This window comes from Enoplosus armatus, chromosome 18, assembly GCF_043641665.1.
Source record: "Enoplosus armatus isolate fEnoArm2 chromosome 18, fEnoArm2.hap1, whole genome shotgun sequence".
NCBI classification, from domain to species: domain Eukaryota; kingdom Metazoa; phylum Chordata; class Actinopteri; order Centrarchiformes; family Enoplosidae; genus Enoplosus; species Enoplosus armatus.
In genome coordinates this window covers 14,252,381-14,270,994 of record NC_092197.1, presented here as the reverse complement: position 1 = coordinate 14,270,994, position 18,614 = coordinate 14,252,381, and the positions used below count along the sequence as shown (strand labels likewise).

Genomic DNA, 18,614 nt, shown 5'->3' with positions numbered 1-18,614 from the left:
CCGTGTTGTGATGCTCTGACGCCACAGCGAGTTTCAAGTATCTGCAAGTTGATTTTCATAATAACAATGGTTGCAGGGAATAGGAAGTTTATGAACTTTTGGAAAATGGTCAACAGTAATGGCAAGTATATAATAGTTTATGGTCTGAAACATGCAGAAACAACAGATATATTTAAATTAAGTATAAGATATGAGCTTCTAATTTACAGCCAATGTGATGCCTTTAAGAGATGACAGAGAATTCCATGAGTCTGGTTTCAGTGGAGAGTTTTACTGTTACATCAGAGGCTTTTACAACCTGACAGGAAATCTTGGGGATGCTCTGAATACTTCATACTTCACGCACAATATTATTATCTTATCAGTGTTCTGCAACGCTAAAGAGTTGTCCTCCTTCACACAAACGCACCTCTCTGAGGCCGTGGTTAAATAAACACAAGCAGCATTGGCAACTGACTGTTAACTGGAAATGTGAAGTAGAAAAAGTCAATAAGAACGACAAAGAAAACAAAAAATGTCTGTACATAGCAGGTCTCTATCCCCGCTGTCCTTGAATGCACCGCTTTGTTACCTCCTTCACATGTTGTGATCTCCGAGAGACACGACTCCCCTCCGTACAATCATCTGGCAGGAGAACTGGGGCAGAGAGAGTCCAGCAGTTCGAGCCTGCTGCCCCGGTTGGTCCTTGTCCTTGGCATGAGAGAGTAGTGGTATACAGGGGGGAGGGGGGTGGCAGAGACATGAGGAGGTGTTTCAGTTCGTCTCACTCGTTTTGTCCTCAGTCTGTTTGTCCTGGAGGAGAGTTATGAGCGACTCCCATGCTGCCTGACACTGCGGAGGGTGGAGGTGGGTGAAGACGGTCGACAGAGGCAAAAAAATTAGGTGAAAGGGAAAGAGGGAGCGACGGGGAGATGCAGTGATAGGAGAAGTAACAATCTGTGGCAGCTTCATATAAATACAGTATCATCTGTTTTTGCTACACATTTTGTTCAACTTTAGATTAACTCTCACTGATGGCATTCATGTTGACAAGCCAACTTTCTGTTGCCTCTGACTGTCTGGGACCCCTTCTTTGACCCTTGTACTGGTGAGATAATCTGGTGTGTAGGTGAAAAACTAGCCCTGGCTCCTCCCTCACTGCCACCACTGTTTCAGTAGATCAGACTGCTGTTGTACGTGCCAACTTGTGTGAGCAGGGTGGTTCTGCTAAAGAGCATTCATGTTCAGTGAATCTACCCCCAGATAAATAAAGGTCAACAGCTGACAGCTCATTCAACTCAGCTAGAACGCCACTGGACCTGGTCTCAAAGCTCTGCTTGTTACACATACTACATTATTTAACAGTACTGACTTATTACTATGTGTTTACTGCAGACCTGTGGGTATCAGTCTTTAAAAACAATGCTACTGAATACCAACTGAATTGTTGAGTATTGAGTTACCTGGTGATTCTATGTGTGAATATGTCCTAATACAGCACAGATCATATTTTATGTTCCTTTTAACAATGAAAATGTTTTGATCAGTGATCACAAGACACTTAAATCTTCCCACAGAGATTTAAAGTCATTACATTTGACAGCCGCCTGCATACCTTTTCATAGTGGTTGATGTTTTTGTCGGCCATGTTGGTAAGAAGCTGTTTGAAGTCTTGTCTCTTGTTGCTCTGCCAGCGCTCCCAGTCTGCCTTCAGGTCAGCGTTGAAACACTCCACTTTGTCCTGGCATTTCTCTACCTCCACCGGCATCTACGGCGAGACAGAGACAACTACAGCTACAGGGGCCTTCAGGGGACATAATACTAAGACTATAGGTTTCAGGACTACTACCACAGGAGTCTGGGCGGTGCAGGAGTTTTGGAGGGGAGGGTTGTATTGGAGACATTTGAAATTTGACAAAGTGACAAAAGACTTTCACCAATTCTCCCTCTCATGTCCTGAGAGTCTTTCTTTGTGGAGTTAGTATGACGTATGGACAAAAGGTATCCTACTATTCACCCAATTTGTTTACACATCATTAGTTGTATGGTTAAAACACTTGTATTAAATGGTTAAATGTCACGTCACAAGGTTGCAAAAGGGACATTTTAGGGATAGAAAGTAATACGGTGAAGTGAACTTTGGGAAAGTACAGACACTACCGGAAATGGCAACAGTGAGCACAGCATTTTTAAGGCCTGAAAGGAGCTTTAGATTCAGATGAGAGGAAGGAGGAGGCTTACTGGCGTTCTGTCCTCCTGTTTGCGCAATATGGCTGCTTCTAGTCTGCCCTCGTACTCCGCCTGGCTCTGGTCTCGCTTCCTCAAAACATTCTGTAAATCAAGCGGAAAACATCAGCTGTTTTACTTTGCACTGTTAGTGTCGCATTTACCGATAGTAGAACATTTCTGAGAGACAACACTATTAAGCAGAGAGAGACATGCTGAGTCAGGAGCTTGGTGAGGAGCAGGACGTGACACATGCAGAATCTCAGATGCCATTTCCACTATTCAGGGTCAAACAAGATGTAGGTGTGTCCCAAATCCACACTGCACTCGAATTTTCAGTTTTAGTATGTAGTATGTTCAATCTGGAAAAGGGACAGAATTGAGTTTCCTCAAACCAGACAGCATGCATACTAAATTTGGATGAGTTCTGCATGTGCTGTTGAGGCACGCTAGTCTCCCACAATGCAATTCAACAAATTGTGGGTGGTGGTGAGACAGCAGAAAGATTTTGGAAAACAAATAAAGTATTAAATCATAGGAAAAACATTTTGTTTTCTATTTATGAAGTTTAATTTTCAGTCACATTCCAAATTGATTGACGATGTTGGACTTATTGAATCATTTCCTGTTCATTTAAAATGGTAAAGTATGTTTTTTGTATACTTACTGTTACAATACGTTACACTATGAAGATTAGTATGTAGTACACACTGTTTAGAATTAGTATGTAGTATGGATTTGGGACACAGTGTATGAGGCAAGATGACGGATCTACTCTTTAAATTAAATAATAGTTTTTTTATATATTGTTTTATAATAGAAGTCTATGGGGGTGATGCTTTTTGGGCAGCAGGGGATTTTTGCACTAACGCCAGGCTGACTGACTGTACCGTATCCAGCTCTCTGCAAACATCAAGCAAACACAAACTTTCCCGTACGCCATCCCTCGTCCCTCTCACCTTCATGGAGTCTATGTAGAGGACGTACTCTCTGAGCACGGGCAGGAAGTCCTGGCTCATGCTGTCACTCTGGTCCTCCAGCGATGCGCAGCACGTCGTCACGCAGCCGGCAACGCCCTCCAGGGGGCGCCGCAGCTCTTCCTCAGACCCCGCCCAGCTGGAGTACACGCTGCCGTACTCCCGCAGCTCTGTCAGGTACTCTGTAGGGTGGAAGAAAAAAAGCCAAGCAAGAATTAAAGAAAAGAAGCGTCTACTTAATGACTTGTGGATACTCTGTGTCTAGATTTTAAGTTTGCATGGCTAATACGCCGTAACAAGACGCTGCTGGACTGGAAAACGAATCACAGCTGAACTTTCTCTCTTCTCTCCTCACAGGCGATACGGAGGGATCGCCATGTTTAACTGAAAAATCTATATTTGTAAATTACACATGAGAGAGGGTGATGGCTAAACGCCAGGCTGCTAAGTCGAGCATGCATGGCATTTGCTTATTGACACTAACCGTCAGCTCATAGGCCGTCATTATCTACAGGTATCTTATCTCCTCCAATGTGGAAATGAGGACATTTAGGCCAAAGACAGCGGCACCCGAACAGATGGTGACATGGAGCATTTCACACAGCAGATGACAGGTATAAACGGAATCACTTGTCATGCATGAGTTAGGCCTGCACTTATCAACCAGCTACCCTCAAGGACCAAAGGTCTGTGGGTTTTTCTCCAAACCAAACACTATAGCACTGAATAAGTCAATACTGCAGATAAATTCATCATACAAGCTAGTGTTAGGCACCCAGCTGAAGACTCAACCATCTCATGACAACAAGCTAACAACAAGCACAATGTGGCACACACAAATAACTGCCAGTAAGTAGGTCTACTGAGAGAAGAAGTAGAGTATAAGGAGTACTACTTTTGCAAGCAGCACACACTGATGTTTCAAAATGTTACTTCCTGGTGCCTAAAATATATGTTTGGAAGAAGTGGCTTCTTCCAGTGAAAGTGTTACATCCCAGGGAACATATGTAAAGTTTCACCGCAATAAGGCTCTGTGGAAATGATAATCGAAGTGGTAAATGGAAGATCAAAGAGAAAAACAAATGCTTCTTTTACATTCCTGTTTAAAACCTTTAGTTCCTAAGTTGTTTTATTCATTTTGTATGAATGAATCTAGTATTAATTGATCTATTTATTTATGTTGCTCATGCCTTTTTTTTTTATTCTTAATGGAATACATTTTTCATTTGTTATTTCTATAAGTATTTTATTGATCCCTCTCTTTATTGTCAAATTACAATGAATCAATAAACTCTTTAATGAGCATTTACAAGCCCACTAGGTCCTCTATAAGTTTTAAAGGATGAGTCAGTTTAAAAAAAGGAAAAAGAAGAAGAATCATCAACCAGTCATCATTGGTCTGCTACCTGACTGCTCTTTGAGGATCCTCTGAGCAATGCGGTCGATGGTCCCCAGTTTCTGGGTGAAGGTGTCCAGGTATTCTCCCATGGCGCAGAACTCGGCCGGCCGCGCCCGCAGCTTGTAGCCTCCGGCCACGTGCTTCACCGACTCGCCCACCTTGGTCAGCAGGGCCAGACCCTGACGCTTGTTCAGGTCCTGCAGACACACGGGGACAAGACAGGCCACATGATATCAAGAGGCGCGAAGCGACAAAAATGCGTTAACATGGCAATAAAACAGCTAAGAGGACATTTTGTGAAGAGAGTCGCACACAGTTCACATGTAACTTGTACAACTTAAACACAGAAATCGCCTCGTCACCCACATGTTTAGAAAACCCCACAGCCTCTTCTGCTGTTTTATGTGTCTCATCACACATTTTACACTGTAGATTTAATACTGTTATGCTTATGCCCTACTTTCTTTCTATGTCTTCTTTCTCAGTCCAATTATTTTACTGCTTCAACAACCTCATTTCCCCACAGGGATCAATAAAGTCTTGTGTCTTGAGCTACTTAGAGACAAAATTTGTGACTGATGGCAGATGTGGAGAAAGCACACACACATGCACAAGTAAGGAAGCAAAAGTATTTTGTGGTATTGCTTTTTACTGAAAGGTCGCTGCTGAGATACACTGTATTGTACACAGGCATGTGACAGGAAAAGGACTGACTGTCCACCTTGTGTTAATGAATGAAGGAGTCACTACAGTTTATAAGCAGTTTATAAACTATTGCATCAATAAAAATAAAACTGTGACAAACTTGTTGTTAAAGGGGTGAAAGAGTGATTATGAACATTCTTATAAGAACAAAACAAAACTTCCACCCTTGTGTTGTCTTACCTTGGCAGACAGGAAAGCGTTGAGATGTGGGTTGAAGGAGAGGACGGGATGGTCTGCAACTCGCTTCAGGAACTTGTCCAGAGCTTTCATCCTCGTCTCCACAAACTCCTCCGAGAAACGGTCGACCACGCCCTTCATCACGAACTTCTCCGGCAACGGCTGGAGAAGGAAGAGGAGGAAAGAGGAGAAGCAAAGGACGTAAATTAAGCGTTTCTCGATGAACAGCAGGACAGAAGGCTGCGTCGTGGCTCGTTTGACCTACAGGGATGAGGTGGGTCGGCTGGCTGTCCTCCAACTTGATCCTCAGCCAGTCAAAGTCCTGGTAGCGCCGTCGCACGCAGTACTCCGGCAGGTCAAACTCTATCCGTGTTGTCTGAAGAAAAACACACACAAACACATGTGCTGTTTCGCCTGGTAGAATACAGAATGTATATCACCTTCTAAATTTAACATAACCCTGAGAGGGGACCCAAATGTATTTACCTTGTGTAACCGGGGGGCCAATTGTGTGTTTCTGTCAACTGAGAACACTATAAACTTTAAGCCAACTTAAGTCCATGCGTGGACCATCATAAACAAACAAGCACCTACTTTTTATAGAATGTGCGAGGGCTTGATGGATTACTTCACAGCATTAACATACATTTATTTATGATTAGTTTAGTTATTTACAACTAGTTTTCATTAGCATGCAGCAGTAGAATTCATATATACACGAGACTGGAGGGCTGCCATGTCTCAGTTCATCTCAGCCCATTTAGGATTACTGTACGCTCATTGACCTTGAAATACAGCTGACTGTGCACACACACAAACACACACACAAACACACACCCACACACACTCTCTCTGACAATACAGTGTTAAAAGACGCCCCCCCCCACATGCTCTCAAAAAACACTTTGTGTTCATATTGGGCTGTGATATTTGTCTACAGCCTCTGAGCTGAAGCACCATAGTGCACATAGCAACTGTCGCCATGACGCCACCCGACGACTGCTGGCAGCGTCTCCCTCTGAATCTGTTTCTTTCATTACACGATGGAGAGGGCTCCAAAGCTACGATTCTCTGCTGGAAGTCAAGTTCTGTCAGGCAGAGTGGTGGCTCTGATCTCCTCCTGCTCTGTTTACTGGCAGAGAGATCTGAAGGGTGGAACTGAGGATCCACCTGGTAAACCTGAGTTACTGAACATGATCTCCCCTCTGGAATATACAGTTTTTATGGGAAGGTTGAGGTAAAACTGTTTTCCTAACTGGAATCTGTGTCATCACCGTTGGGATACATCCTTTGCCTGAAGGTGGCGACACTGGCATGTCTGTAGTTCTGCTGCAGCATTGTGTAGAACTGGTCTGACAATGACTGGACGGCTCCCCCTTGTGGAAAATCTGCAGCCTTCTAAATGTGAGTGAGTGAGTTTGAGAGTCACTAACCTATACCATGAGGCGGTTCCCCTCTGGAAATTTCGGAAATTCCTATTTTATGTGTATCTTTTATGTTCTCTTGAGTTTTCTTGTAGACAAACAAAGATATTTTTACATTCAGTTTTTCTCACCAAAACACACTGTGTGCATTATAGAGAATGTAACAATGTGTTGAGTTAATGTCCTTCATGATAAAACATTTGCATGATTTTTGGAAGAATCTGAAACCTTTGTTTACATCCATGTTTGCTAGCTTAGTCTTTTTCTTCCCTGCCTTTGTTGGCACATTGCTACGCGTTGCCGCCACAAACTGTCGATCAGTGGAATAGCATGAAACAATGTATTGCAAACAAAACAGGGACCCACTCATAAAAACATTACTCCATTGCGCTCAAGAACACCACATGGTACCTTTAACTTTGATCTTCCATACTGGCAGTTTCTCATGTTTTATCCCATTAAATACTAATACTGTATTAAGATCACAGCACAGCATTTTACAAAGCAAGAAAAAGGTCCAACTGTCTGGGTTTTAAGAGTCAGCTGCTGAGAAGCTGACTGAGTACAAGCAGACATGGATGTTGAGGAGCATATAATATAAAAACTATATAAACAAAATATAATTATTATAATAATGTAACGCAACCAAACATGACAAATATTAAGAGGACTAAATGTTCACTGTGATGTAATACATATCTCCCAAGAGGTGCAGAGATATTAACTGTACGCTTTGAAGCAGTAACACTAAGTATAAATGACTGGTAGGTGAGCCAAAACATGATTAAGAACCACTATAATCCCATTACGTTTAGTACAGCCCCTATGGTCCAAAGAAAATCAGGTAGACAGTGTTACCATGACACCAGCCAATAGCAGACCTTGGTGGAAACTCTGTAGGTGATGTAGGTCTCCATAGTGGAGACATGCTTCTTTGGGTCATCGACCGTGACAAAAAGGTCACGGGTTTCTGTGGAGACGTAGAGGTCCCGGACGTCTGCTTCCAGGTCGTCATCCAGCTGCAGCCTGTTGAACAGCGAGGAGGCGGAGGCGGGACTTGACGTCTCCACTGGCGTGCCGTTGGTCAGGCCCGCTTCCTGCGTAGACAGAGACCACAGTGACATCAAATTCAGATGCTGCAATGGGGGAAAAGCTGCAAACAAAGAGCTGATAGATTGATGCTGATGGTGATGCAGTTGTTTCTCTCGGTCAATGGGGCTCTTGTTGAGGCTGCTGCTGCATACACACCCTACATCATCCGACACTGCTCCCGTCTTTCTAACCGAATGATGGACGAGAGGCGAGAAATGGAGCATTTGTGGACTGGGGATGCATTTCCACAGACTTAATACAAAAAATCCAATTGTGGGAAAGCAATGGCTCGTTATATAATCTGTTGACAAAATAACTAATTATTATTTCACTTTGTTATATTTTTTGAAAGAAACTGTTAGTGTGTTTTTGCCATTAACAGATGGTGACTTTTATTTTATACAGACAGATCTGTGCCCTTCATGACGTCCTCTTACTTACTCTGGACAAACAAGGTGTTTGGTGCATTAATCAACACAATCACAAGTCTACAAAAACAGGTCTGATCAACATCACTATTTATAGACCATTCACAGACGACACTCTTCCACGGGTCGGTGTAAAATACGTGATGTCAAATTCATTCTAGCACTCTCAATTTTTCAGTGTTTTTTTATAGCAACAAGTAGAGGAGCAAACAACAATTTTCCCCTGCAGGCTCCATCCAAACACAACATGAGTGATCGGAAAAGCTATAAAAAGGCGAAAAATGGACAAAAGTGGAGGCAGCAGAAAGTGTCAACCTGTGGATTTGGACATCAGAGTAAAGAGAATTTTGTGGTTGATGTCTTCTAAATGCTGTTTCATCTCATTCAAGTCCAACAGATATGTAAAAAAAAACAACACATTTCTACAATGGACTAATGTATTCGTGCACATTTAGAAAGGACCCAGAAGATCTCATTAGCAAACAGCAGCAGGGACAGTAAGCAACAGAATGTTAAATGTAAACAAAGGCCAAAATGTAAACACTGCAACAGGAAGGTAGGCAAAACACAGAGTCAGCAGGGCTGCAGGCATCAAAAGTGGTTCTGAATAATAAAACCACCAACCAAATCGCTCACTACATTTCACTTGATCTAAACTCGCCAATGTGCTCTAGGGCCACATCTTGCCTCACATGAGGAGCTCATTTCTTCCTGAAACAGGTTAAGGTGCAGAGAAGCTAATGTTCAACCTTAATCACTTTTTTTCTGCCACACACACACTTTTATTTTTATATACATCACCTGAAGTGGGCATGTGTGCAAAGTGTGCAGAGTCGAGAAAAGTGCTACCCCTCTCTCACGCCAACATACACACTCTGCGACTCCACACTCTGACCACAAACACATTTTCTTCACACCACTCTCTCTGCTACTGTACATACACAGAAACACACACACACACACACTCAGAGGGACAGGCTGCTGACGTTGTAAGTGCTCTTTTTTTACACTGTGGTGCTAACCTGCACTGGTAATCACAGTTCAGATAATTGCATTGCATTGCATCATTACACCACTGTGAATGAACAACCAGGCCACTGCAACACAGCCACACTCAGACAGACAGGGGGGAAGAATCTGGAAATATTATATTGAGGGCTCTGTTCTAGGGCTTTTAGGGCTTTACAGTTATTAGCTGAGAAAGATGAGGGATCATCATATCCACATCACTATCTTCATGGGCCTTTTTCACAGCAGACATTTTAATAACCATAGTAGGAAACATGTGTTACAGCATAATAGCATTAACGATGGCTCTGTTCTATTCAAGTGTCCCAGTGAGCCATGACAGTGAGACAGTGATAGTTGTACCCTAAATCTCATATCCCTACAGTATTGATATTGTGGGACTGAGTCGAAAATGTTACGATAAGTCATGAACTGCAAATTCCAGATTTTCAAAAATGTCTGTATGAACACAAACTCCTGTTTGCTTACTCAGGTTAGGCAACGGAGACTGAACCCTTAGCAGTAGGTCAATGACGTGATTTGGTTGTTTAACATCTAGTGTGCTATGTTCACTAAAGTACTGCACATTGTTTTTCACATGGACCCCAGGAGGAATAAAAAGAAAGAAAAACAAACAAACAAACAATGAGACAGACTTTTGCTATACAAAATCTGTTCACAGCAGTGGTGCACATAAAAATATTGCTTGGATAAATATTTAAAATATGACGTGAGACAATACCCAGAGAGCACATTCATCCACCAAGGTGGCACAATACTATTTCAATAATAAGAAATGTTTATAAATGTTAAAATCTGCATTTGGATCTGAATTTGCATTTTAAAAAAATCACTTACAGACAATCATGAGATATATGGTCAAACGTTTGTCATTCTAGTAAATATACCAGCTCATTAGACAATAGCAAAAATGGTTAAAAATGTTAAGAATGCAATGTTAAGAAATCCTTCAAAAATCCTGATCCACGGCAAAAAAAAGAATCACTTGTTCCCTGGACCATGACCTAACTGTCAGCAAATGTTACTGAAATGTGTTGACACATTGAATACTCAAGCAGACTGGGACCAGAACCATTACCTCCTTGGAGGTGGGAGAAGACACAGGCTTCCCATTGTTAATTTGTGTGGAGGTTGTTTTTGCCTCAGGAAAGTACCTTACCATGCAATGTAACCTTGTCGGCCAGACCCACCACAACATCTCCTGTTGGCAATAATTAACTGCAAAACCTGAGGTTGTTACTCCTAAGTAAAACAACAGCAGGAAGAATAAAAGCTTCGTGATTTGTTTACACAGCACACCTAGGCTGAAAATAATGTCAGGTCCTTTTATTAGAAAGAATTTTCAAACCAAAATATGTGTAAACTGGATTCAGTGCAATGCAACACGTGTTAAAACATAATCTAAATCGTTTAAACACATTACTCATAGTGACCTTTTGTGTGCAATAGTAAAAGCATTTTCTCCCTCTTTGTTGCTGTATTGTAATAATGAAAAAAGTCCCTTTATATGACATAGCTAGCTAAAACACTGTTTTTGATTTATCTTATCAGTGGCAAAAATCAAACAGTTCAGGCTCAACTCTAACATCCAGTCACGGACAGTAAACCTAAGCACAGGTTGAGTAAATCAAAATAATGGACTTTAGCCAGAAAAGGCGCTGATTAACATTTTCTCCATTAAACTTCCATCTGTTTGCTGTTTACTTGATGGATGTAGCGTTAAACACTGGTCCCAGCCTGAAAACAGGTTAGTGTGTAGAGTTTAGTTTGGTTAACCGTCCTCTCTCCATCCCCTGGTTGCTATCAAACCGCCACACTGGTGTCGGTAGAGCCCCGGCAGACCCTACCTTGTCCCCTTCGACGTTGACGGTGACGGAGAGCGGCTCCTCGGCAGCGGACAGCGGATGAAGGATCTCCGCGATGGGCTTCTGCCCCGAGCTGGCCAGGCCTCTCGGAGCGCCGACACTCATCCTGCAGGAGGGGGGAAGACGTGGCCGGGTATCGGGGGTTACGGCTGCCCGGTTCTCCGCGGTTGATACGGTTAGTAACTTACAGACAGAGGGAGGCTTTTTTCCTCCGCTCAGGGTCTCTTCAGTTGAGATGTTTCACCCGGTGGTTGGTCACAACTGTCAGCTGACTCCCACTGCGCAGCTCCGGAGGTTAAACTACACGAACCCGGATGTAAACATATGCGTCACGTGACAACAAGCAACGAATGAAACTCTCAAGATCGTCTATTGAGAGGATCAGCTGTCAGCTAATCAACTGTTACTGAAAGTGCAAAGCCTGCTAATTTTTACCAATGTTTATTAGCTTGTAACACCACACAGCACAACAAAAATTACAAGGAAAATGATCTAAAAAGCAGTCAATATGAATAAAATATTATTAAAAATACACATGTATTTAGACAAGAAAAACATTATTAACTCAAGGTCTATTTACTAGTTTTCTTCCCACAGCTTTCAACCGTATCAATGGACTTGTCTAATTTATCATGGAGATAGCTCACTCAGATGTATTGATAATTTCAAGCCAGTAGTTGTCATGTGCTATTAGAAATTTGTGCTCTCTAATAAATAACTTGCATATGACCAAGTAATTACATGGCAAACTCATGACTTTTATACTAAGTTTGTTGGACGTATACATTTAATATTTGAGGAAATCTGAGCAAATAAGTGGGCTTCCATAATGATATGTCTGATTCATTTGAAGAGCTCACAACATTTTTTATAACAGTTATTTTTAGGTAATATACCTTCATGATTCTCATTTGCTTGCCTTTGTGCCGTTCTCTTGGTTACCGGAAATAGGAGCAGAGTGAGACCTCGTCTCTTTCACTCTTATCTAGCCTGCCTAGCTGAAAAACCGGCACTCGGTCTCGAGACGGACAAAATGCGACGGACAGACCGCACATAACCACGAGTTTTATCGGTATTTTAAACTTTCAGTTACTGTTGTGTTGTACAGCAGCAAGTTCTGTGTTATTTATCCGGCTCAAGTTAAAGTTACATTCATCTTCCAGGGGGACACCGTTGTCCGTTAGCCACCGGTGCAGCATTAGATGGTCGGAAGGAAACACGAACAAATACAGCTTACCCCGTTAATATCGTCCTTTCTGTAGTTTGTTATTTTGACCTGTCTCTTGCTACCTGCTCCGACATGGCTACTAATCCTCCAGGACAAGGTAATTGTTTTGTGTTGGGTGTTGGTATTGAAGTTCTTTGTCTTTATCAATCACTCTGTTACCACTCCCGAGGGCGTAGCTAATAATCTAGTGGAGCTCCACAGTCCAAAGGGTTTGATGCATGATAGCGAAATAAATCAATTGTATCAACCCCTTTATGATATTCACCACCAATATCTGGTCAATTGTGGAGATGGATTTAATTTTTATTTGTCCTGTTTAATCTGATCTGTCTTCTAGGATATAATTAAATGTCATTCTAATCTCTGTAAAGCATTACATAATTTATATAATGTTAAACATTATCTTATTTTTATACTCCTTTTAACTTTTTTATCTCTGCAACTCAAGACAATAAGATGCAGGTGATTTTTTTTTTCTCATTTACCATTGGTTATTATCACAATCATTTTGTGGTTAGCACAGACATCTGTATTTACTCAAAGTGTAAGTGATGTTAGCTGATGCTTATTGTTCCTGTTTCTTCCTCTTCTTTCTTTCTCCATCTAGCCTTCCCGAACAAGGCACGGGTGGCGATCCTGGCTGAGCTGGAGAAGGAGAGGAGACGGCTGATGCAGAATCAGTCCATGAACACTCCTGGAGCCAGGTAGGGATAGTGTACAGCCATGGAGGGTAGTTTTATCTCAGTCAAAACCATGGAGAAGCATTTGTATTGGGGGGACATTAAGCACTGATATCGTATATCCATAGTATACATCAATATATACTAGATGGTATTGTCACCAAATTTCCAGTTGCAAGTTAACATTACTATCAACTATCTCTTTTTTTCCCCCCTTGCCCTCTCCTCCCTCTCATCCTGTAGCATCTCTCTGTCCAGACCGAGTCTGAAGGAGTTCAGGGACAACGCAGAACAGCAGCACATCGCTGCCCAGCAGAAAGCTGCCCTGCAGGTGTGTCACAAGCAAACACAAATGCAACTTCATGTCCTTTCCCACGGCACAACAAATTGCTATTAATGCAGTTGCACCTGTACTGAGTCGTGTTTGAATAGCTTAATGTGGTGAGGGTGAAAACACAAACACTTCATGAAGTCAAAATAACAAACAAACACCTCCTGCATTCTCTACATCAACTAAAAAGGACTGTTGTTTTCACCATGGCTGCTGTGCTGTAAGGTTTCTCTGTAATTCTGCCTTTGTCTAACTGTGTCTTCTCTTGCAGCATGCACACACACACTCCTCAGGCTTCTTCATCACTCAGGACTCCTCGTTTGGGAACCTCATCCTCCCCGTCATTCCACGCCTGGAGCCCGAGTCTTGACCTTTTTACCTCTTGCTCTTGCTCCTGCTGCCTGGTGTGAGACAAAGCTTCGAAATGACATGCGTGTCAGACCCGTGTCTCTCCAGGTTTTTCTCTTTTAAGTCTGTGATTAATGGACAGTTGTTCGTCACTTGGTAAACGATCTCAGGGGAGTGTGACTTATCATTTTTACGTTTTCCAGACTAACAAGCTGGCTGCTGAATTTAAGAAAGCTTTCAAAGCAGCCGGGAGATGATTCCAGACAGCTGTGAAACATCCTGTCAGCTACAGAAACACTGTAAATAAACTATCCTGCTCTGTTGCCTGTCACGGCACCAATCGCAAGGCTTTCCATAAAATGCACATTTTGTCAGGTTTTTTACATTTGAAATGGATTTGTGTCAATATTTGCATAATAAAATAGTTTCATTCAATTGTGTATGTGTATATACATTGAATTTCAGTTTTTATTTTGCACGGGGGGGGGGGGACACGTCTGCATCCATAGGAAGGCAAGTGTGCCGATCCACGTTGGTGTCTCCTTAAAATGTATTAGCCCATATTTATTAAAGGGCTCTCACTTTTAACCATCCACTTGAGTGCCTGAAATTGGATTTCCTATGCCACACCGTGCCCATAGAAGAAGGCATATTTTTCCTCTCTAAAATGAAAGACTTGCATAACTTCATAATGCTCACTGCGTTTTGGGTTTATTGTAAAACAGCGGTCAGCAGCACACAAAAACAACACATACAACAGAATAAATACTGCACATTACCATGCTTAAAAAAACTGGAACATCAAAGGTAGAGCCACCTCATTATAAAGAGTTTGGGGTGACCACCACAGAATGAACCAATTACTCATTGGATGTCATTTTTATTGTTTGTTTTTTCAAAAGTTGAAACTTGATAATCATGAATTCTAAACAAAATAATGATAAATGGTTTTGGTGACTGTCCCAGAGGATCAAGGAACAAGAGCTTATTCTGTCCAGAGTCACAATATTGCACCGATACATGGACAAATCAATTGGACAGGAGGCAGAAAGACTTCTACACCCGCAGTAGCAGAAATGTGGCCAGAATCTATGGCAGCCACGTGATGATCCGAAGTACATGAGATTTTGAAAACGACAACAAACTGGCAATATAATTCAGATGGTAGAGAATCTAACAGCAGAAGAAGAGAATCCAAGGTTGGCCTTTTTCTTTGTGTTGGATTTTCTTTTTTACACGTAGAGGACGTGTGCATTTTAGGCCTCTGATTCAGTCAGAAGACGTCAGTCAGAGAACTAGCTCTAACTGTCACTTTGACACAATGGGCAGCAGTTCCCCTTTTGCCTTCATCATTTTGATCTTGGCCTTAATGTTGTCGTCCATCGCCTGTCGGCAGCGGTGGGCATAATGAGCCAGCGTCTCCTCTTTCTCATCCCACGGTGCCAGCGCGTGAAACACCTCCGGAGCGGCCAGGCTGAGCTCCGCTATGGCCGCTGTACGGGAGATCGTGTTCCGGTCCACGCCGACCCGGTCAAAGGCCACCTTCATGGAAACGCTGCGGCGAAACTCTTGTAGGGCTGCCATGTAGCGTGCTATCACACCCACCACGTTTTTCACTGGAGAGGAGACACGTCAGCACAAACAAAAAGCCAATTAATGCAATATTTAACAATAATAATACATTCTACTCTTTGGGCACTCATAACCACAGCTGTTAATCTTCCTTGTTGTGTCGTGTCCTTACTCCTGACTCTGGTGTTTTCTCCGTCCCGGCTCCTCTTGGTCTTCAGTGTCCGATGGCGCTCCAAAGGGTGAAGCTCCATTTCCTCAAACGAGTCAAACAGTGTCGGCGAATCAAACCCCGCCACATCGTCAGGAGAGGTCATGTGTGAACTTCCCGGTTCCATCTGATTAGAGCAGCGAGACCATCTCTTCTCTAGAGTTAGAAATGGACAAAATGTCGATTGAATTTGGTTAACATTATAAGATACCAATAAAAAGTTATACAGTGCGGCAAGAGAAACTTTTTAGATGCAGTATTATAGTTTAGAGTACGTTAAAGATTATTCTTAAATGGGGGTTTCATTTTGATTTTGTCATTCCTGGACTTCCATAAGTTTTTAATGTAGAGTGCTAATTTACTGTTTACTGATTAGTATACTGATTTGTTTCACTTCTTTTACCACTGTTGTCATCAGTAGGCTATTATTTATTTTATCACTATGATGTGAGGACTTTAAAAGGCCATTTTGCATGAAAGATACTCTCGATAATCGGTGGATCTTCAAACCAAACTCTACCTGGCCGCAGTTTGTCCTGCAGGAAGTCACAGATGAGTTCAGCTTTTTTAGTGAGTTCGTGCTGCAGCAGCTCTTTGTCCTGCTTCAGGCTGGAGATGATCTCTGTCATCTGCTGGTTGCGGCTGCGTTCTTCACAAAGTAATGCTCGCAGCTTCTCCAGCTCATTCTGCCCCCCTACACAAACAGGAAGCCGGACAGTTGGATACAAACAAACATATACAACTGTTTTCTGTATTGTTTTGTCTCATAAAATAATCTAGTGTTTTAATAATGATGATCTAATCTTGTGTTTTCACTATCTGGAAAATAAACCTTTATTCCTACTGACATAAAAAAGAAATATCCAATCAGAACATGCATGCTCTGTCTCTGCACGTCTTTCCAAGCCTCACAACAAAGCTGTACCTGCAGTCTTCTCTGTAGTCTCTGTGGCAGAGCTGCATCTATCGGCCTGCTCCGTGGTCCCTGTCATGCAGCTGCCTCCTCCCAGCAGCTCCATCTCTGGGTCCACTAATCCCTCACACCCCAGGTCCTGTCCATGCTGGGGCTGAGGGAGGGGCTTGTCGGGCAACAGTGTGTGTGTGATTTGAGATTGTGTGATCGGTGCCTGACGATCCCGCGAAACATCGTCTGTCACTGCTAGCCTCCTGCTAGCCATGTTAGCAGTAGTGTCAAAATCTTCTGCTGAGGTCACTTCCTGCTTGACCTTCTTCCCAGAAACCGCCCCTCCCGGTGACCCGCCTCTTTTCTTGGATGGGCGGGGCTCGTAGTCGCCATCTTCATCTGTTGCCGACGAATCACATCCAGCAATGTCAAACAGCCGGCTGCTGAACTCCTCCCCCTCTGATGCTGCTTCGCTGCAAGAAAGGTCACACGACGCCCTCACGGCCACCTGGAAGGTAAGAAAGAGAAAATAGATGAGAAATTAAAGTGACAGTCTGAATCTCTATCTGGCTCGAGCGTGAAGACTACAAGTTTTTGACAGGAAACCTGCGTTATAAACATGGAATCTGGCAGATTTGGGCATTTACCAGTAGGAGCTTCACCTGTACTTTACCAGGCTTAAGTTGAGATCTCTCTGCCTCTGCTGCATCGATTTTGACCATTCTTTTTTTAAATGTGTCTCTTGCAAGCCCCCAGTCTTGTGGAAGTGCGATACCGCCATTCATTAGAGCGCCTTTAAAGCCTCTATCAAAAAAGACATTTTGGTAGACATCAACTCCAGCACCTCAAATACAACTTACAAACATACAACAACAAAATAAAATGAACCATGTTTCTGCCAAACTAAATGGCCAATCTTTCAACTCAAGTTCATTCAGAAATCCATTTCTATTTGGTAGACAATGTAGGAGAAGGTTGACAATCACTGCCTCCTTCAAAATCTGCGTTTCAAGACTGAATACATTCCAGCCAAGAAAGGTGTCCTTTTTCCTTCACCCTTAGATGATAGAACTGTTGTTTTAGTTTTCAGAATCCCAAAATGAGCGAGATGACGCTATCTTGAATCCTCTGTAAACCATCTCATCTTGGTAACCTCAAATTCAGATGACCACAACTTGGTAGGCTGCTTCCCTTGAAGATTCTTGCCTACAAAGGTTAAGGATAAAGTTTCAGGAAGAGATGCATCCATCCAATCAGGTGTAGGAATGGTTCGATTTGAGAGAACTGTCCAAGTGCAACAGGTTTGACTTGATTTTTCAAGATTTTTCACTGAGCATTAAAGGCTTGGAGAGCCCTGAAGCACCTGCTGATTTTAAAGTGGGACTGCACCACTGAAACTGCATTTGGAGAGCATCTTGATGAATTTCCAAAGTAGTACGGTTGTGTTGAACAAGATTATGCAGACAAAATACCTCAAATCTCTACTTTACCTTGTTGGACGGACGCCCTCCAACAAACCTCACCTGGCCCTGGATGGTATTTGCTGAGCCTCCGCAGCCATTGCTACGGTCACTGAGGGGCCAGTGGTAGGCGTGTCCAGCACCACAACCCCACATGGCGACAGGGACGCTGCTGCCATGGGGACCGGATTCTGGTGTCAGCACGTTACCGTAGGAACCACAGGTGAGGTGCTGCAGGCTGGGGATGAGGTTGCAGATGGTGCCGTGGCTGTGAGCCCAGCGGACGAGTTTACACAGACTGTCAGAGGAGGTCTGAATCTGATCGGACATGATAGAAACCTGGAGAAGACAGAGAGGAGAGGGTGTCTACAGCCTGCAGCCATTGGTGGTTTAGAGTACAACAATTATTAGGGCTGCCAAAACATAGATCACTTCATCAAAGTACAAAAGTTTATTTATATTTGTTATATATCTGCCCAGTTGACATAACTTTAGATGATGTTATTTGTGTAGCCAGTTCTCCAGTGCTCAGGTATTTCTTTTTACTCTCAACCATCCCAGACCTGAACTCAAATGGGCCTG

The 18,614-nt window shown here is 42.8% G+C and overlaps 3 protein-coding genes across 3 annotated transcripts; 1 reads left to right on the top strand and 2 right to left on the bottom strand.

Annotated features, from left to right (window-relative positions):
* Positions 1-255: 255 nt before the first annotated feature.
* On the bottom strand, positions 256-11,406 carry snx30 (sorting nexin family member 30). Its single transcript, XM_070924965.1, has 9 exons — positions 11,284-11,406; positions 7,769-7,984; positions 5,729-5,839; positions 5,467-5,625; positions 4,589-4,778; positions 3,165-3,364; positions 2,221-2,310; positions 1,595-1,747; positions 256-831 (listed from the first exon to the last, which is right to left on the bottom strand). The coding sequence occupies exons 1-9, from the start codon at positions 11,404-11,406 to the stop codon at positions 754-756; spliced, it is 1,320 nt and encodes a 439-aa protein (XP_070781066.1). The 3' UTR covers positions 256-753.
* A 1,046-nt stretch (positions 11,407-12,452) lies between these two features.
* LOC139301665 (SOSS complex subunit C-like) lies at positions 12,453-14,284 on the top strand. Its single transcript, XM_070925106.1, has 4 exons — positions 12,453-12,626; positions 13,137-13,233; positions 13,453-13,540; positions 13,812-14,284. The coding sequence occupies exons 1-4, from the start codon at positions 12,602-12,604 to the stop codon at positions 13,908-13,910; spliced, it is 309 nt and encodes a 102-aa protein (XP_070781207.1). The 5' UTR covers positions 12,453-12,601; the 3' UTR covers positions 13,911-14,284.
* Positions 14,285-15,196: 912 nt separating this feature from the next.
* Positions 15,197-16,687, bottom strand: LOC139300882 (coiled-coil domain-containing protein 106-like). Its single transcript, XM_070924049.1, has 4 exons — positions 16,594-16,687; positions 16,189-16,362; positions 15,633-15,824; positions 15,197-15,504 (listed from the first exon to the last, which is right to left on the bottom strand). The coding sequence occupies exons 1-4, from the start codon at positions 16,685-16,687 to the stop codon at positions 15,197-15,199; spliced, it is 768 nt and encodes a 255-aa protein (XP_070780150.1).
* Between the last annotated feature and the right edge of the window lie 1,927 nt (positions 16,688-18,614).

Bases quoted from the DNA above. Each gene is read 5' to 3' on its own strand.
- snx30 (XM_070924965.1), bottom strand. From the start codon at position 11,406: ATGAGTGTCGGCGCTCCGAGAGGCCTGGCCAGCTCGGGGCAGAAGCCC. The intron at 5,626-5,728 runs GTAGGTCAAACG...TTCCTTCTCCAG, and splicing joins AGCCGACCCACCTCATCCCT to CCGTTGCCGGAGAAGTTCGT. The intron at 3,365-4,588 runs GTAGCAGACCAA...TCCACCCTACAG, and splicing joins GATCCTCAAAGAGCAGTCAG to AGTACCTGACAGAGCTGCGG.
- LOC139301665 (XM_070925106.1), top strand. From the start codon at position 12,602: ATGGCTACTAATCCTCCAGGACAAG. The intron at 12,627-13,136 runs GTAATTGTTTTG...TTCTCCATCTAG, and splicing joins TACTAATCCTCCAGGACAAG to CCTTCCCGAACAAGGCACGG. The intron at 13,234-13,452 runs GTAGGGATAGTG...CTCATCCTGTAG, and splicing joins ATGAACACTCCTGGAGCCAG to CATCTCTCTGTCCAGACCGA.
- LOC139300882 (XM_070924049.1), bottom strand. From the start codon at position 16,687: ATGGAGCTGCTGGGAGGAGGCAGCTGCATGACAGGGACCACGGAGCAG. The intron at 16,363-16,593 runs GTACAGCTTTGT...CTGTTTGTGTAG, and splicing joins GACTACAGAGAAGACTGCAG to GGGGGCAGAATGAGCTGGAG. The intron at 15,505-15,632 runs GTAAGGACACGA...TCTCCTCTCCAG, and splicing joins AGAAAACACCAGAGTCAGGA to TGAAAAACGTGGTGGGTGTG.